Source organism: Nansenia antarctica (genome assembly GCF_963989245.1).
Source record: "Nansenia antarctica genome assembly, chromosome: 1".
NCBI lineage: Eukaryota > Metazoa > Chordata > Actinopteri > Argentiniformes > Microstomatidae > Nansenia > Nansenia antarctica.
Genome location: NC_137674.1, coordinates 104,591,870 through 104,608,674, shown reverse-complemented (window position 1 = coordinate 104,608,674; position 16,805 = coordinate 104,591,870). Strand labels below are relative to the sequence as shown.

General features: G+C 45.5%; 6 protein-coding genes across 6 annotated transcripts; 4 read left to right on the top strand and 2 right to left on the bottom strand.

The window, feature by feature from the left end:
• Positions 1–469: 469 nt before the first annotated feature.
• On the top strand, positions 470–880 carry LOC308155728 (histone H3.2; the record flags this gene model as incomplete). The annotated part of the gene is made up of 1 exon (XM_080529102.1): positions 470–880. The coding sequence occupies one exon, from the start codon at positions 470–472 to the stop codon at positions 878–880; it is 411 nt and encodes a 136-aa protein (XP_080385228.1).
• A 5,325-nt stretch (positions 881–6,205) lies between these two features.
• Positions 6,206–6,580, bottom strand: LOC308155717 (histone H2B-like; the record flags this gene model as incomplete). Its single annotated transcript, XM_080529091.1, has 1 exon — positions 6,206–6,580. The coding sequence occupies one exon, from the start codon at positions 6,578–6,580 to the stop codon at positions 6,206–6,208; it is 375 nt and encodes a 124-aa protein (XP_080385217.1).
• Positions 6,581–7,251: 671 nt separating this feature from the next.
• LOC308155706 (histone H4) lies at positions 7,252–7,563 on the bottom strand (the record flags this gene model as incomplete). The annotated part of the gene is made up of 1 exon (XM_080529080.1): positions 7,252–7,563. One exon carries the CDS (start codon positions 7,561–7,563, stop codon positions 7,252–7,254), a length of 312 nt encoding a protein of 103 aa, XP_080385206.1.
• Positions 7,564–9,327: 1,764 nt separating this feature from the next.
• On the top strand, positions 9,328–9,981 carry LOC308175605 (histone H1-like; the record flags this gene model as incomplete). Its single annotated transcript, XM_080550248.1, has 1 exon — positions 9,328–9,981. The coding sequence occupies one exon, from the start codon at positions 9,328–9,330 to the stop codon at positions 9,979–9,981; it is 654 nt and encodes a 217-aa protein (XP_080406374.1).
• Positions 9,982–10,715: 734 nt separating this feature from the next.
• On the top strand, positions 10,716–11,102 carry LOC308175729 (histone H2A-like; the record flags this gene model as incomplete). Its single annotated transcript, XM_080550277.1, has 1 exon — positions 10,716–11,102. The coding sequence occupies one exon, from the start codon at positions 10,716–10,718 to the stop codon at positions 11,100–11,102; it is 387 nt and encodes a 128-aa protein (XP_080406403.1).
• Positions 11,103–11,903: 801 nt separating this feature from the next.
• LOC308175719 (histone H3.2) lies at positions 11,904–12,314 on the top strand (the record flags this gene model as incomplete). The annotated part of the gene is made up of 1 exon (XM_080550267.1): positions 11,904–12,314. The coding sequence occupies one exon, from the start codon at positions 11,904–11,906 to the stop codon at positions 12,312–12,314; it is 411 nt and encodes a 136-aa protein (XP_080406393.1).
• Between the last annotated feature and the right edge of the window lie 4,491 nt (positions 12,315–16,805).

Here is a 16,805-nt window from a genome sequence, read left to right as displayed (position 1 = left end):
GCTCACATTCATTCATATTCAGCCTCAAACCTAATGCATCTGAGAATAGCGTAAAAGCTATAGCTGGGGTCGTTGTCCTTAAGAAAGTGGTATCACAACAGTGGTATCATCTGCCAGTTGACTAATAATTATGGATTTTCCCATAACACCGATTTTTACAAATCTTCATATTATGTTTATTATTATAATTCACATGGGCGGGGCGGGTGGACAAGGGAAGCGCGCAATGGAGGGAGCAGGAGGGGTTTACAGTTTTAATTTATGGCGGGAAGGGTGCACGGGGCTCGTGTCCAATGACAGCCTGAGAAGGAGGTGACAACGGGCCAATGAGCTCGTCTACATTCGCGGGCCAATGAGCTCGTCTATATTCGCCGGCCAATCGGAGCACGACGGCTCCGGCTTTATAAACGTGGCAAGTTGTCTTGTGAAGAATATCTACACTTTGACTCTACAAGAAGAAGGTAGCATAATGGCCAGAACCAAGCAAACCGCTCGTAAGTCCACCGGCGGCAAAGCCCCCAGGAAGCAGCTCGCCACCAAGGCTGCCCGCAAAAGCGCCCCGGCCACCGGCGGCGTGAAGAAGCCTCACCGTTACAGACCTGGCACCGTGGCTCTGAGGGAGATCCGTCGTTACCAGAAGTCCACCGAGCTGCTCATCCGCAAACTTCCCTTCCAGCGCCTGGTGAGAGAAATCGCCCAGGATTTCAAGACCGACCTGCGCTTCCAGAGCTCTGCTGTGATGGCCCTGCAGGAGGCCAGTGAGGCTTACCTGGTCGGTCTGTTCGAGGACACCAACCTGTGCGCCATCCACGCCAAGAGGGTGACCATCATGCCCAAGGACATCCAGCTGGCCCGTCGCATCCGTGGAGAGCGCGCCTAAGATGATGAGTGTCGGACTATGATCATGAACAAAAACCAAAGGTTCTTTTAAGAGCCACCTCAATATTTCTCAAAATGATTTTTTCCATTAACTACTCTTATTTATATGACGATAGATGGGTTAAAGTAGAATGAGATCGCAGAATGCCAGAGGGTACCATATGACAAGTCATAGCAGAACAGTTTTACTGACACAAATAGGAAAGGACTTGAAATCCCTCGCTGTAATGTGCGGAATGAGCTTTTAGTTGGGCTCCAGCCGTTTTTTTGGGGGGGGCAGGATATCCATATGACGTATACACATTTTACATGATAAGCGCACTGTTGCAATTTCGACGGCTTATGTCATATTATTAGGCTATTTCTAATCGTTAAAGAGGCAACACACACATCCCCCCATTTCCACTCCCCACCCCCCAAAACACACAACCCCACTACCCAACACACACACACACACACACACACACACACACACACACACACACACACACACACACACACACACACACACACACACACACACACACACCTCCCAACTATCCCCCCTTCACCCAAACACACACTCCCAACACATACAAATAATATTTTTTTAAAGTTATGGGTTCTGTCTTTTTTTATGCATACCAATATGATTTGGATATAGTGAGCCCACTCAATACAACAAACAACAGTTTTAGGATCACTAAATACTTATGTCCTAACCAGAATACTTGAGTATTGGGTAAAATTGGGCTTTATATATATTGGGTTATATATTATATAGTTGAAAGCCAGGGCCCTTTCCCTGTTAGAAACTTGATTCCTCGTTTCCTCTGTTGCGTGTCTCACTTGCTGCTTCTCAAATAGCATTGGAGGAGAATAGGGGAACAACCTAGATATTCTCCTCCAATGCATTTTAATTATGATGCGACGAGGGGACAGGAGATATGACGCGAGGAATGGAGTTTCTACAATTGAGAAAGGGCCATCGACTTTTGTCTACCACGGAGCACTAGTACTGTTACTTGTGCGTCAACGGAACTATATACTTAATTCGTGTTGTCCTACGGAGGATTCTAACTGGCTGGACCAAAGAAAAATGTTTTAGCCGATTCAGCATAATTCAAGTTAAATGGTTATCTTGGCTTTAGGCTTTCTTTTATCACTATGTTTTCACAAACTTTCACTTCTCGACTGAATTCGAGAAAACGTACGTGTATCTATTATTCCAAGACATAATCAGATATGCACACAGGTTGAAGAGGCATGGCTAGGTTTCAAAACCAAATTCCTAAATATTATTGACAGTATAGCCCCCATGAGAACCACCAGGGTTAAAGCCCGATCGGAACCATGGATGAATTCGGACATTCTAAATGCTATGAAAGTCAGAGACCTAAAATGCTCTGAAGTTCAAAAATGCAAATCAAAATTAGTGAAACACTTAAACGAAGATCTCAAAACCCACTTTGAGAAAATTAAAAAACAATGCAACAAACTAAGCAATCAGGTAATTACCATGACCAAATCTGCTAAGAAAGAATACCTCGATAACAAAATCGAAGAAAACTTAAACAAACCACGTGACCTTTGGAAGCTACTTAATAGCCAACTAGGTTGCAGTCAAAAACTCAAAACCAGGTCTACAAACAACAGCATAAAATCTGGAGATTCTCTCCTTACAGACAAGCTGGATGTGGCTAAGTGCTTAAACACTTTCTTTACAACCATAGCCACTAAATTAGTTAACAATCTACCACCCCACTCAGGGCGTTATGGTGTAGAGCACATCCGTGCGTTCTACAATAAACTGGGTGTACGCAAAGATGATTTTAAACTCTCCATGGTGTCAAACGATGAGGTGTTTAAAAAGCTGGGCGCTCTACACTCAGAAAAGGCCACGGGCCATGACAATATTCCAGCCAGATTTCTAAAAGACTCAGCTGCCTCCATTACCCCAATCATCACCCACATAATAAACCTCTCCATCAAACAGGGACATGTCCCCCTTGACTTTAAAATAGCAAGGGTAACCCCACTGTATAAAAAAGGAAGCAAATTAGACCCAGGCAACTACCGACCTGTTTCTATTCTTAATTCCATCTCGAAACTTATGGAAAAAATAGTTTATGAACAGGTTGATAGGTACCTTACCGAAAAAAAATCTGATGTATGAATTTCAATCAGGATTCAGAACATCCCATTCCACTGACACATGCCTTCTCTATTTGAACGACCACATCAACCATGAGGTGGACTCGGGCAAGTACTGCGGCATGGTCATGCTGGACCTCCAGAAGGCCTTCGACACAGTAGATCACCACATATTGTTAGATAAACTGAAAGCAATTGGGTTCGATAGAACATCGGTGAGCTGGATGCAATCCTACTTAGAGGGGAGGGAACAGGTGGTTAGTGTGAACGGAACACTGTCCCCCCCCCTCCCAGTGACCTGCGGCGTTCCACAAGGAAGCATATTGGGACCTTTACTGTTCCTAATATATGTGAATGACATGTCATCAGCATGTGATTGCAATTTGTTCCTGTTCGCGGATGACTCGGCTCTGCTGGTCTCTGACAGGGACATATTGCAGGTGGAAAAAGCGCTAAGCACTGAACTGAGTAGAATCTGCATCTGGCTAGCTGACAATAAACTATCAATACACCTAGGTAAAACTGAAACCATCCTATACGGATCCCCATCTAAACTCAGAAAGGCTGAAAATTTTAAAATAAAAGTGGGTAACATTAATATCACAAGAAAAGAGGATATTACATACCTGGGCTCCATCTTAGAGGCAAATCTTTCCGGAGATAAAATGGCAGCAAAAGTAATCAAAAAAGTGAACCATAGAACTAGATTCTTGTACAGGATATCCTCACTTGTCAGTAAAAACACACTGAGGACCCTATCAGGAGCTCTCATTCAATGTCACTTCGACTATGCCGTAACATCATGGTACTATAGAACCACAAAGGCCCATAAAACAAGACTCCAGACAGCCCAAAATAAACTGGTTAGGCTTCTGCTAGGCCTCAACCCTAGGACACATCTAACCGCTGCTCATTTTTTGAGCCTTGATTGGCTACGAGTAGTTGACAGAGTGCAGCAGCTTGCACTGGGCCTGGTCTTCAAGATACGCTACACCACAAAGACACCCAAGTACCTGTCAACATACTTCCAAAAAGTGAACAACGTCCACACATACAACACCAGAGGAAGCTCCACGAACCACGTTCAACCGCGGTGCACCACAAACAAGGGGTTAAACTCGTTTGCAAAGTAAAAATGTGGAACGCCCTTCCTATAATCTTAAAGGAGTGCAAAACACTGCCCACCTTCAAAACCACTCTCAAAAAACATTTACAGGAGGCTGCAATCCGTAACGGGACCCTCTAAATCAAAAATCAGATTAAAAGACCCGACCCTCTAAATCAAAAATCAGATTAAAAGACCCGAACTACCCACTGTACATACTTTGTGTTTTGTCCCCCGCCCCCACCTGTGGTGTATGTCCCCACCTGTCCTACCCGCTGTACATACCTTATGTTTTGTTGTACTGTTCTTCCCATGATGGATGTATGTTTATCTTGTAGATAGTAATAGTTATTTGTCTGTATTATCTTGTAGATAGTACTAGTTTTTTTGTCTGTCTTACATGTAACGATGAATTGAGAATCAAGGACCCCAATTGAAATAAGCCAGTGGCTTTCTTGGGTTTTTATCCTGTTAGTTGACCTTGTATGTAATATGTACTGTCATGTACCTACTTCTGCAAATCTTCTAATAAAGTTTTCAATCAATCAATCAATGGTAAAACCAGAGCTGCCAAGTCACACGCAATCACCGTGAGACTCACGCATTTCAACCAGTTCTCACGCTCTCAGACAAAACACTTTTGGTGAAACTTGGCAGCCCTGGTAAAACCAAGCGACAATTGAAACGAGACAACTGGCTGCGTGTGTTTGATGTCCCCAAAAGGTGACAGGGTATTAGAAATCTTTTAGACATTTTTAGATTACCCTTTCCTCTAAATATAGGCATTGTTGCTACTATTTAACGTAAATGTTGGTCCCAGCACACACGATTGATAGCTTTCAGGGATGATTGAAACATCTAGCCTTGAGAATGAATGACAGAAAAGCAGAGGTCTCAGGAAGGCCTCCAAGATCTCCAGAGACCCAACCCACCCTGGGTACGAACACTTTGCCCGGCTGCCCTCGAAAAGGCGGTACGGGACCATGGCCGCAAGGACAAACAGACTGAAGCACAGCTTCTACCCCAGGGCCATCCTGTCCCTGAACACAGCAAAGACCTAGGTTCTGGGCCCTGGACAGTCTGGACGGATTGATGGCAGTTGCTGGACTGAAAAAAAATCTAGTGTAGTGCTGAGGCACAAATATGTACATTTCAAGCCTGCAAACTGCGACACTTTAAATGAATGTGCAATAACACTATGTGCAATATGACAACCCTAGTCGTCTATCTGTACAGTATAGTATAGTGGATAGTGTACATAGCCTTTATTTATGTAAACCAGCTCCTTCCCTTCTTGTGTTTTTTTTTTTTTTTTCTTTTCTTTCCTAGCACCAGGGGAGCCACCCCTCCTAAATTTCGTTGTTTGGTACCTGTACTATAGCAATGACAATAAAGACCATTCATTCATTCATAATGACATCATGGGGGTGATATAAAAGCATTTTATCGATAGATAAGTGGGCATGTCTTGGCGGTAGTGGTAGGCTAACTTCTTGATTGTACTAGATTATCCACATCTGAACGCCGTTTAAACCATTATTATATTTACGATTTATGTTTAAATCCACCTGTCCGGAGAAATTGGCCATGCGTATGTATGCAGTGTAGTCACTCCTGTCCATTATATTAATAGCGGAAACCGTTTTAGACGACTAGTGAGTACACTACTCCAGCAGTTGAAAGAAACAATGGCAGAGTGGAAAAACAAAAAAGGCGCGCAAAACTTCCGGCGCGTTCAAGGACTGGAGTCTTTGAAAATTGTAACATCGAGTAATTGATACATATGGCTTATACATGCTTATGTTATATATTCTTTCTGCCTGTTTTAACATGCTGTGGCTTTCAGTCTTGTATTATGTTTTATTTGTGTTTTCTTCCGTTATGTGAAGCACTTTGTGACCCTTGGCCTGGGAAAGGTGCTGTATAAATACATTTTACTTACTTGTTACAATACACACAATCAGTACAGCATATAAATCGACTGATTTGTAGCACGTGAGCTCAACTCACTATGGAATTGCTTTTTTTGATAGGGTGGGTGGCTCTTAAAAGAGCCTTTTGGGGTAAGTAATTCAGACGAAAATCTGTTTACTTGGAGCTGGTGTATTTGGTTACGGCCTTGGTGCCCTCGGACACGGCGTGCTTGGCCAGCTCACCGGGGAGCAGCAGACGCACGGCGGTCTGGATCTCCCTGGAGGTGATGGTACGACGCTTGTTGTAGTGGGCCAGGCGAGAGGACTCGCCGGCGATGCGCTCGAAGATGTCGTTGACGAAGGAGTTCATGATTCCCATGGCCTTGGAGGAGATGCCGGTGTCGGGGTGAACCTGCTTCAGGACCTTGTACACGTAGATGGCGTAGCTCTCCTTCCTGGACTTTCTGCGCTTCTTGCCGGTTTTGCTGGCGGCCTTGGTGACGGCTTTCTTGGAGCCCTTCTTGGGCGCAGGCTTCGCAGGCTCAGGCATGTTGATAGTGGCTCGTTACTTCTCAGAAACGAATGAAGAGGTGGCAAACGCACACACGAAATATAAAGGTGGGGCTATGCAAATTAGGCGGCTGCTGACATCCATTTCCAAAGCTCTAGCCTGCCTCGCGGGTAAATACATTATCTGCACACGCGGGAGCTCCTCCCCCCCACCCCTTCCTTACTTTTTCACTCTGTTGTCGGGTTGCCTTGTTTCCGATGGCGATATGAACACGAAAACGTCAAGAGGAAGATTGAGAATGATATACATAGAACACCAAGTCCCCCAAACTCCCAACCAGCCTAGCGATTACTACCAGGAATTGTTATTTTGGGATGGTACGACAAGGGCATGCATTATTATTATCACTAGATGCGCAATAGAAAAAGGGGCTGCACTGTGTTGTGTGCGTAATAATCCATAATAACCATTTTCTTTCTAGAGTGCACGTGTGGGATGGTCATTTCTAGTCGTGGAATGCCAAGACTACGCATTTACTTGCGTTGACATTGATTTGGCAACGTATGTTTTTTTCATGACAGCTAAACCCGTTGAATGTACAGGCCTGACAAAATGTGTTATAATAATGGAATCAACTCTCTTGTGAGGAGATGGGTGGCTCTTAAAAGAGCCGTTGTTTTTTGTAGGGGGTGGTTGAGTTTACGAATAGTTTAGCCGCCGAAGCCGTACAGAGTACGTCCCTGGCGTTTCAGAGCGTATACAACATCCATGGCGGTGACGGTCTTCCTCTTGGCATGCTCGGTGTAGGTGACGGCATCACGGATAACGTTCTCAAGGAACACCTTCAGCACACCACGGGTCTCTTCGTAGATCAGACCAGAGATACGCTTAACACCGCCACGGCGAGCAAGACGGCGAATAGCGGGCTTGGTGATTCCCTGGATGTTATCACGGAGAACCTTGCGATGACGCTTGGCGCCTCCTTTGCCGAGTCCCTTTCCTCCTTTGCCTCTGCCAGACATCTTTACGTTCAGAACAGTAAGAATGACTTCGATGAAGTTGTGGCTGTGAATTTATCTCTGGAACGAGGACGTGATTGAGACCAGGCTGTACAGGAAGCGCGCTGTCGCCTCTTGTGTCATTTTGTAGAGGGAGGAGCTTCTGCTAAGGACAACGTTTGGCATTATGTGCATCCCTTGAAGCTATGTCGACAGAAGCATAGATATTTCAATATAATATATATATATATATATATATATATATATATATATATGGACAGAAGGGCACGCACGCACGCGCTCTCTTAACGGTCACACAGACACACACAATCAGTAGAAGAACATAACATTGATCAAGATGTTTAGAATGGTCTGATAAGATTGACTCCTTACAACAGCACATGGTCAAATTTAGACACTAAGTAACCAGAATGGATATAAAAGAGAAGCAAAGGGAACAGATGACCGACATGACAAAAAACCCACATGATTTTAATTTTAAAAATAAAAAAATAGAAGATTTACCTTTTGTCCAAAGCGACTTACAACAATAAAAAAAACTTTAATCAAATAAAATAGTACTCGTTCAGGATACAACACCAGTAACATAATAAAACGGGATATAAGACCTGAAAAATAAAGTTTCGGTAGAATGCACAGCCGTATAGCCGGATTGGTGAGGGTCGAGGAAGTTATTTTGAAGGAGATAGTTGGCTAGATACAGCACGTTCAAGGGTTTTAGAATGGAAGGAGAGGAGGGATGCCGGTCTGTCGTTGTGGACAGAATATGGGTCAAGGGTTGATTTCTTGAGAAGAGACTTGACTCTGGCTGTCTTAAATTGATAAATAACGGTTTCATATACAGCATGCACATACGGGCAATCTAATACTTTCTAAATGAGGAAGAGGGAAATTAGGTTGGCCAAATCTGTGTGATTTGGAGTGGTCCTGTCAATCTGATTGCTGTACAAATATAGCCTATATTATAATATGTGGTATATCATTTGGAGCTGGTCTACAAGTATATGCGCCCCGGCGAGTTTGCCAAACACGCCGTGTCCGAGGTCACCAAGATCTTGACCAAGTACACCAGCTCCAAGTAATATACCACATATTATATATATATATATATATATATATATATATATATATATATATATATATATATATATATAAGAATTCTCGAAGTTTTTTTATAAGAAGAAGAAGAGGGACACCATCCAGAAAGCTCCCAGCCCCGTCCTGGCAACTGTGTTTTACGGCCCCCAAAATAGTTCACATTTACATCATCCCGCACAACATTGGGGGACCCTCAATCGTTTTACTCCCTCGTCAGACAATCTGGCTATATGGATAACGAGTGCTGGACGCAATCGTATGCACTTTAAACCACTTTAGAAGACAAATAGCACGGGAAAAGCTGTGCGCAACGCTCCCTCCGACGGACGAACGGTGGGGTTTTGAGCGAGTTACTACAAAATAAAGGAGGGCTTCGCGGCCCATACGACTTTATTCTGAACGGAGACAAGTCTGCTCGCTGGCCCGTTCGCATTTGGACCTCAACTCGTCTCCACCGGTGACTTTTGACCAGTTATTCACGAGGAGAAAACACAGGCGTCGGAGAATTTCGGCAGCAAAGATTTCCGAGCAGGGATGGTTGAGTCTACATGGTTCTCATGTCGCATTTAAGTACAACCCCCTACGGTGGGTTGAGCATCATTCGCACAGAGCAGCTTCATAGACTCACTTGTAGTGTGTATACCAGAACAAACGAGACTTTTTACAGACATGGCAGAAGTCGCACCAGCCGTCGCCGTCGCCGCTCCGGCCAAGGCCCCCAAGAAGAAAGCAGCAGCCAGGCCCAAGAAAGCAGCTGGCCCCAGCGTCGCCGAGCTCATCGTGACAGCCGTATCCGCATCCAAGGAGAGGAGCGGCGTGTCTCTGGCCGCGCTCAAGAAGGCGCTGTCTGCCGGTGGTTACGACGTGGAGAAGAACAACTCTCGCGTCAAGATCGCCGTCAAGAGCCTCGTCGTCAAGGGTACTCTGGTCCAGACCAAGGGCACCGGTGCCTCCGGCTCTTTCAAGATTAACAAGGAGGCGGTCAAGAAAACGGCGAAGAAAGCCGCCGTCGCAAAACCCAAGAAGGTAGTAGCAAAGAAGCCCGCCGCCGCTAAGAAGTCTCCCAAAAAGGCCGTTGCAAAGAAGCCCACCGCCAAGAAATCTCCCAAAAAGGCCGTTGCAAAGAAGCCCGCCGCCGCTAAGAAGTCTCCCAAAAAGGCCGTTGCAAAGAAGCCCGTCGCCGCTAAGAAGGTTGCCAAGAGCCCCAAGAAGGTTAAGAAGCCCGCACCTGTCAAGAAAGCCCCGACCAAGAGCCCCAAAAAGGTCGTCAAGGTAGCGAAGCCCAAAGCAGCCAAGGCAAAGAAGGCAGCCCCAAAGAAGTAAACTTGTGTTGACAGTGTTCATGTTGACACCACAAAAAAAGGTTCTTTTAAGAACCACCCACCTTTCCATAAAACGTGCATTTTCATCCATGTCGATAAACGGAACTTTCTCAAATAAGAAGGTCCGATTTACACCAGTCTCAATCACTGACCTATGCACACGAGAATAATAGCTATATTAAATATTGAAATGGCCTTAATGAGAGTTTAATACTTTACACAAACATGTTTTAACAAACGATATATTAACTCACTCGGTCTCTGCGGGAGGGGGGGGGTCTATGCTAGACTCCACAAAATACCTTTCAATATCGACATACGGTAGTTTTCTATATATAACGTTATTTGGATAGAAATGGTCAACTTTTCGCTCTAGTAGTAGCCTACTACATTGCGTATGGGGAGAGCTGTGAGAGCCTAATGCACTTCACTTTTCGCTGTAATGCCAATAAGGAGTATTGTTTCGCTATTTAGTATATTATTAGGAAATTGTTGGTTTGATTTGAACTTTGATTTCTGGCGCGCAAGGGAAACTCACAAAGGCCGAGTGAAACAGCGGCCAATCGCTGGGCGGCGGGAAGAGGCGCGCGTATCCGGGTTGCTGATTGGATGAGGTGTCATCGGCCCGATGGCCAATGAACGCTGGTCAGGCTGAGCTATAAGAACTGCACTCCAAGCGATAATCTAGTATCCGCTTTTTCTTTAACTAGCACAGAACTCGCTTTAAGTTTCAAGATGTCAGGAAGAGGTAAAACCGGAGGCAAGGCCAGGGCCAAGGCGAAGACCCGTTCTTCCCGAGCTGGACTCCAGTTCCCAGTGGGCCGTGTACACAGGCTCCTGCGCAAAGGCAACTATGCCCATCGTGTGGGCGCTGGCGCACCGGTCTACCTGGCCGCCGTGCTCGAGTACCTGACTGCTGAGATCCTGGAGTTGGCCGGGAACGCTGCCCGCGACAACAAGAAGTCTCGTATCATCCCCCGTCATCTGCAGTTGGCCGTCCGCAACGACGAGGAGCTGAACAAACTGCTGGGCGGTGTGACCATCGCTCAGGGTGGTGTGCTGCCCAACATCCAGGCAGTGCTGCTCCCCAAGAAGACCGAGAAGCCCGCCAAAGCCAAGTAAATGTTCTACTACGGCTTTCACCCCACTACTTAACCCCAAAGGCTCTTTTAAGAGCCAACCACTTGTGTCTCAAAAAGTGCAATTTGTATTTTCATCTCTAAACGGTGTTTGTCCGCTATGAGTACCGTAGTGTGCCTCATGTTGAAGCCTACAATCACAAAGTTCAACAGTCATCATACACCTTAATGAGGCTGAGAGAACGCACCCACAACAACACACTTCTGTTTTGGCCACGTGGTGTTGCCAACCAATGATGAGTGCTGGCTATAAGCATAAACACATTTTAACGGTACCTTACAGGGATATTGTGAAAATACATTAGCAGTCTTGTACGGCCATAAGCTCACATTCATTCATATTCAGCCTCAAACCTAATGCATCTGAGAATAGGGTAAAAGCTATAGCTGGGGTCGTTGTCCTTAAGAAAGTGGTATCACAACATCTGCCAGTTGACTAATAATTATGGATTCTCCCATAACACCGATTTTTTTAAACCTTCATATTATGTTTATTATTATAATTCACATGGGCGGGGCGGGTGGACAAGGGAAGCGCGCAATGGAGGGAGCAGGAGGGGTTTAGAGTTTTAATTTATGGCGGGAAGGCTGCACGGGGCTCGTGTCCAATGACAGCCTGAGATGGAGGTGACAACGGGCCAATGAGCTCGTCTACATTCGTGGACCAATGAGCTCGTCTACATTCGCCGGCCAATCGGAGCACGACGGCTTCGGCTTTATAAACGTAGCAAGTTGGCTTGAGAAAAACATCTACACTTTGACTCTACAAGAAGAAGGTAGCATTATGGCCAGAACAAAGCAAACCGCTCGTAAATCCACCGGCGGCAAAGCCCCCAGGAAGCAGCTCGCCACCAAGGCTGCCCGTAAAAGCGCCCCAGCGACCGGCGGTGTGAAGAAGCCTCACCGTTACAGGCCCGGCACCGTGGCTCTGAGGGAGATCCGTCGTTACCAGAAGTCCACCGAGCTGCTAATCCGCAAATTGCCCTTCCAGCGCTTGGTGAGAGAAATCGCCCAGGATTTCAAGACCGACCTGCGCTTCCAGAGCTCTGCTGTGATGGCCCTGCAGGAGGCCAGCGAGGCTTACCTGGTCGGTCTGTTCGAGGACACCAACCTGTGCGCCATCCACGCCAAGAGGGTGACCATCATGCCCAAAGACATCCAGCTGGCCCGTCGCATCCGTGGAGAGCGCGCCTAAGATGACCACCCTGATCCAACAGTAGATCCCCAAAGGCTCTTTTAAGAGTCACCTCAATATTTCCCTCAGAGGCGAGTTTCCATTTACCACCCGTGTCGAGCATGAGTCTCTATTATATGGAGTTATCTATTATAGGTCCTACTACGACTTCAAAGAGTATCCTACAGGGACACTGACGTACAACGTTCTTTTAAAAGCGCCAATGATGTATAATACAACCTTCCACCTGTAGAGGGCGCTCTGACCACAGTTCTCTCTGTGTGTGTTTTTCGCCAGGGGACTTTCCAGTCCTTGATTCCTCGCCTGATAACTGCACTTGTTGTGGTAATCCCTCCCTCCATCAATTTTTTTCATATCGTTCATTTCGGAACTGCGCTCCCTGTCTAACGTTATAGAAGGTAGCATTATGGCCAGAACAAAGCAAACCGCTCGTAAATCCACCGGCGGCAAAGCCCCCAGGAAGCAGCTCGCCACCACGGCTGCCCGTATAAAAAAAAAATATATATAAAAATGACATGTTATAAGGCTGATCTGTGCATGACAGTGCTGCATTTTCACATTTCATGTCGCATCTCCCCCCGTTGATGGTATATGACGCTATAGTCAGTCCCAAGGGTCCAAAAGTCAAGTGCTTCGTAACAAAGACGGGGTGAATTTATGAATGAAAGTGAAAGTTCTGTCACAAAACGCCGTTACGTATCCTCACACATGTTTAAGTGGGTATATGGAAATCCTTGGCCTTTCCTAGTGGGTATAAGGCGTAGTCCTGCGTATCACGTAGACTACACCACTGGTATAGTATATTAGGGCTCCACCGAGGGACAGACAGCACTTTTCTGTCAAAACTGGAGTTTATTTTCAGTAACAAATCCAGATGAGGGGTTTCCTGGGTTTGCTCCTCTGCGTTCACAGCGCATCTGCAGGTCAGTGAGCTACAACACATTTAATACATGGAAACAGGTGTTGTTTTGCCTCGTTCACTTAAGACACGCACTTCAGATTATTGTTACATTATTATGTTTGCTGTATCAAATCATTGGCCTGTTTGACCTTTCTTAAATTATTTAGCCTACAGAATGAAATTCAGTCACGTGGACGCTCCGACGCTCTCAGAGCGAATTTACGAACGCGGCCTAACTAAACTGAAACTAAACTAAACTAAACTAGTGTTTCTCTAGTCACTGCACCCTTTAAACGTAGGCAAAATCTTTATTGGCATCATGGGAAACATACGTTTTCATTGCCAAAGCAAGTGTGAAGATAAAAAACAAACACAAATAAAGTAATGTACGACTACAATAAAGAAATTGTTAACAAAGCTGTGTATAAATATAATATACAGGTAAATAAAGATATATTTAAAGAAAAATAGAAAAGCATGGAAATTGCAGTTTAAAAATATGAATACAAATGAATGAGAACAGTGTAAACATGATTATGTACAGAGAGCAGCCTGGTGCAGACATGCAGGTACTTATTTACAGTGTTTAGATGGTTGTGTTCCATGGGCGTTCAGCCCTTTGAAATATATATAATGACTATCTAATGGTATAACACAGCTACATTTGTGTGAACATTGAATGGAATGAACATAAAGCTACACTGCAAACTAGTTAAGTAAAGTGGCTTTGTAACTTTTCAAGTAATTCAAGTATTCAAACAGTCAAGTAATGCATTCAAAGCATCCCACCCTGGGTACGAACACTTTGCTCGGCTGCCCTCGAACAGGCGGTTCAGGACCATGTTCGCAAGGACAAACAGACTGAAGCTCAGCTTCTACCCCAGGGCCATTCAAGCCCTGAACACAGCAAAGACCTAGGTTCTAGGCCCTGGACAATCTAGACAAATTGATGGCAGCTACTAGATTGAAATCTAGTGTAATACTGAAACACAAATGTGTACATTTCAAACCTGCAAACTGCGACACTTTAAATGAATGTGCAATAACACTAGGTGCAATATGACAACCCTAGGGTACATAAGGTTCAGAGAATAGGAAATGTTAGAATAGGTATAGCATAGCATAGAGTACAGCACAGTGTTTTATTTGTACAGTATAGTATAGTGGATAGTGTACATAGCCTTTATTTATGTAAACCAGCTCCTTTCCCTTCTTTTTTTTCTTTTTTTTTCTTTTTCCTAGCACCAGGGGAGCCCCCCCTCCCAAATTTCGTTGTTTGGTACCTGTACTATATCAATGACAATAAAGACCATTCATTCATTCATTCATTCATTCATTCATTCATTGTTGTGGTAATCCCTCCATACACACACACCAACACACATACCAACAACTGCAGTTTTATTCATGTGTTAGTTGTTGAGAAATGCACTTTTATGAAAACGAAACTAACACAGAATATGACTCCATGTCATACATCCTGCAGCAACACAGATCTGACCAATCAGGTGTGAACGCTGTGTGTCTGTGTGTCTGTGTGTCGGCCATGTCAGGAGGACGGGGAGATGAAGACACAAAATGGCCGTCTGGGTTTCTAGTGACGAGTGCTGCGCTTGTACTACCTCAACAACTTGTTGTCTCCTCCCACACCCTAGTGTGTGTGTGTGTGTGTGTGTGTGTGTGTGTGTGTGTGTGTGTGTGTGTGTGTGTGCGTGCGTGTGCGTGCATGTTTGTGCGTGCGTGTGTGCAAACATGCGTGCGGTACTTTCCAAGAAATGCTTTGCCACACTGTGTGGTTTTATGAGTGTTTTGGTTGTGATGCTATAAAAGCGTTTCTTATCAAGAGGAGAAGCACCTCCTTCAGCGTGATGTCAAATATCATCAAAGTGATTCTGACAACTACAGGGAACTCTGTGTTTGCTGCCAGGCCCCCTGTACACACCTCGGTGGGTTAGGGTCAGGGTCAGGGTCAGAGTTAGGGTCAGGGTCAGGGTCAGGGTCAGGGATGTTTTGGTCTTAAATTCGTAACTCCGTCTCTGAGAGTGATGACATTCCTCCAGCTCCATCCCTCGGCTGTGGGACTCCAACTATTTAGAGAGTAGAGAGATATCTTATATCTCTGCATACTTTCATTCGTGTTTCTTCTAGTGATCCACTCCCTTCAGAATGTCTTCACTGAATCCTCTGGAGGTCCAAACCTCCCAGTGTCTGTGGCGATGGTGGATGTTGTTCAGGTGCTTCACCATAACAGCATCACCAAGGAATTGGTGCCCAAACAGGACTGGATGAACAACATAATTGAAGACGACCCGCAGAACTGGGAGAGGAACATTCAGAAGGCCGGGGGCATCCTGCAGACCTTCAAAGAATTCACTGATTTTGTGAAGCAGCGCTTCAACCAGAGTGGAGGTAAGAGCAACACCTTCTTTAACACTGTTACCTTTCTTTTTATGGTTTTACCATAGTTGATATTTCCGTGTTGTTCTCTTGGATTTGGGAAAGTTGTGACATGATCCGTCTCACATTGAAAACCACCAACATGATCCTACATGGGAGATGAAACACTGTTGAACTGAACTGACCAGAACAACCTAGTGGACCTTCTGCCATGTTGAGAGACCATCAGACCCAGAACCTTTCATTCTGGACCTTTACATTCTCATTAGATACACTCACACATACACACACACACATGCACACACACACATGCTCTCACGCACACATGCACACACACATGCACACACATGCTCTCACACACACACACGCACACGTACGCATACACACACACACTCTCTGAGCCACTCTGTCTGTGTCTGAGTGAAGGTGTGACATCACTGTGTTTTATTACTGCTGATAGACCCTGTCTGACTGAACCTCTCTCTCTGTCTATGTCTCTCTCCCTCCCTCTCTCTCTCTCCTCCCCCTCTTTCTCTCTCTCCCTCCCTCCCTCTCTTTCTCTCTCTCTCTCTCTCTCTCTCTCTCTCTCTCTCTCAGATGTACACATTGCCCAGTGGATGCTTAGCTGTAGTTGGGATGAGGAGACTGGAGTCACAGAGGGGTTTAGTCAGTATGGTTATGATGGACATAGATGGACAGCTAGATGATAACAAGCACTTGAAGCGCTTCCTCACCCAGGAGTGCAACTCTCTTCCCCTCTCTGTCTCTCACCCTCCGTCCCCCTCTCTCCTCCCCCTCTTTCTCTCTCTCCCTCCCTCCCTCTCTTTCTCTCTCTCTCTCTCTCTCTCTCTCTCTCTCTCTCTCTCTCTCTCTCTCTCTCTCAGATGTACACATTGCCCAGTGGATGCTTAGCTGTAGTTGGGATGAGGAGACTGGAGTCACAGAGGGGTTTAGTCAGTATGGTTATGATGGACATAGATGGACAGCTAGATGATAACAAGCACTTGAAGCGCTTCCTCACCCAGGAGTGCAACTCTCTTCCCCTCTCTGTCTCTCACCCTCCGTCCCCCTCTCTCCTCACCCTCTTTCTCTCTCTCCCTCCCTCCCTCTCTTTCTCTCTCTCTCTCTCTCTCTCTCTCTCTCTCTCTCTCTCTCTCTCTCTCAGATGTACACATTGCCCAGTGGATGCTTAG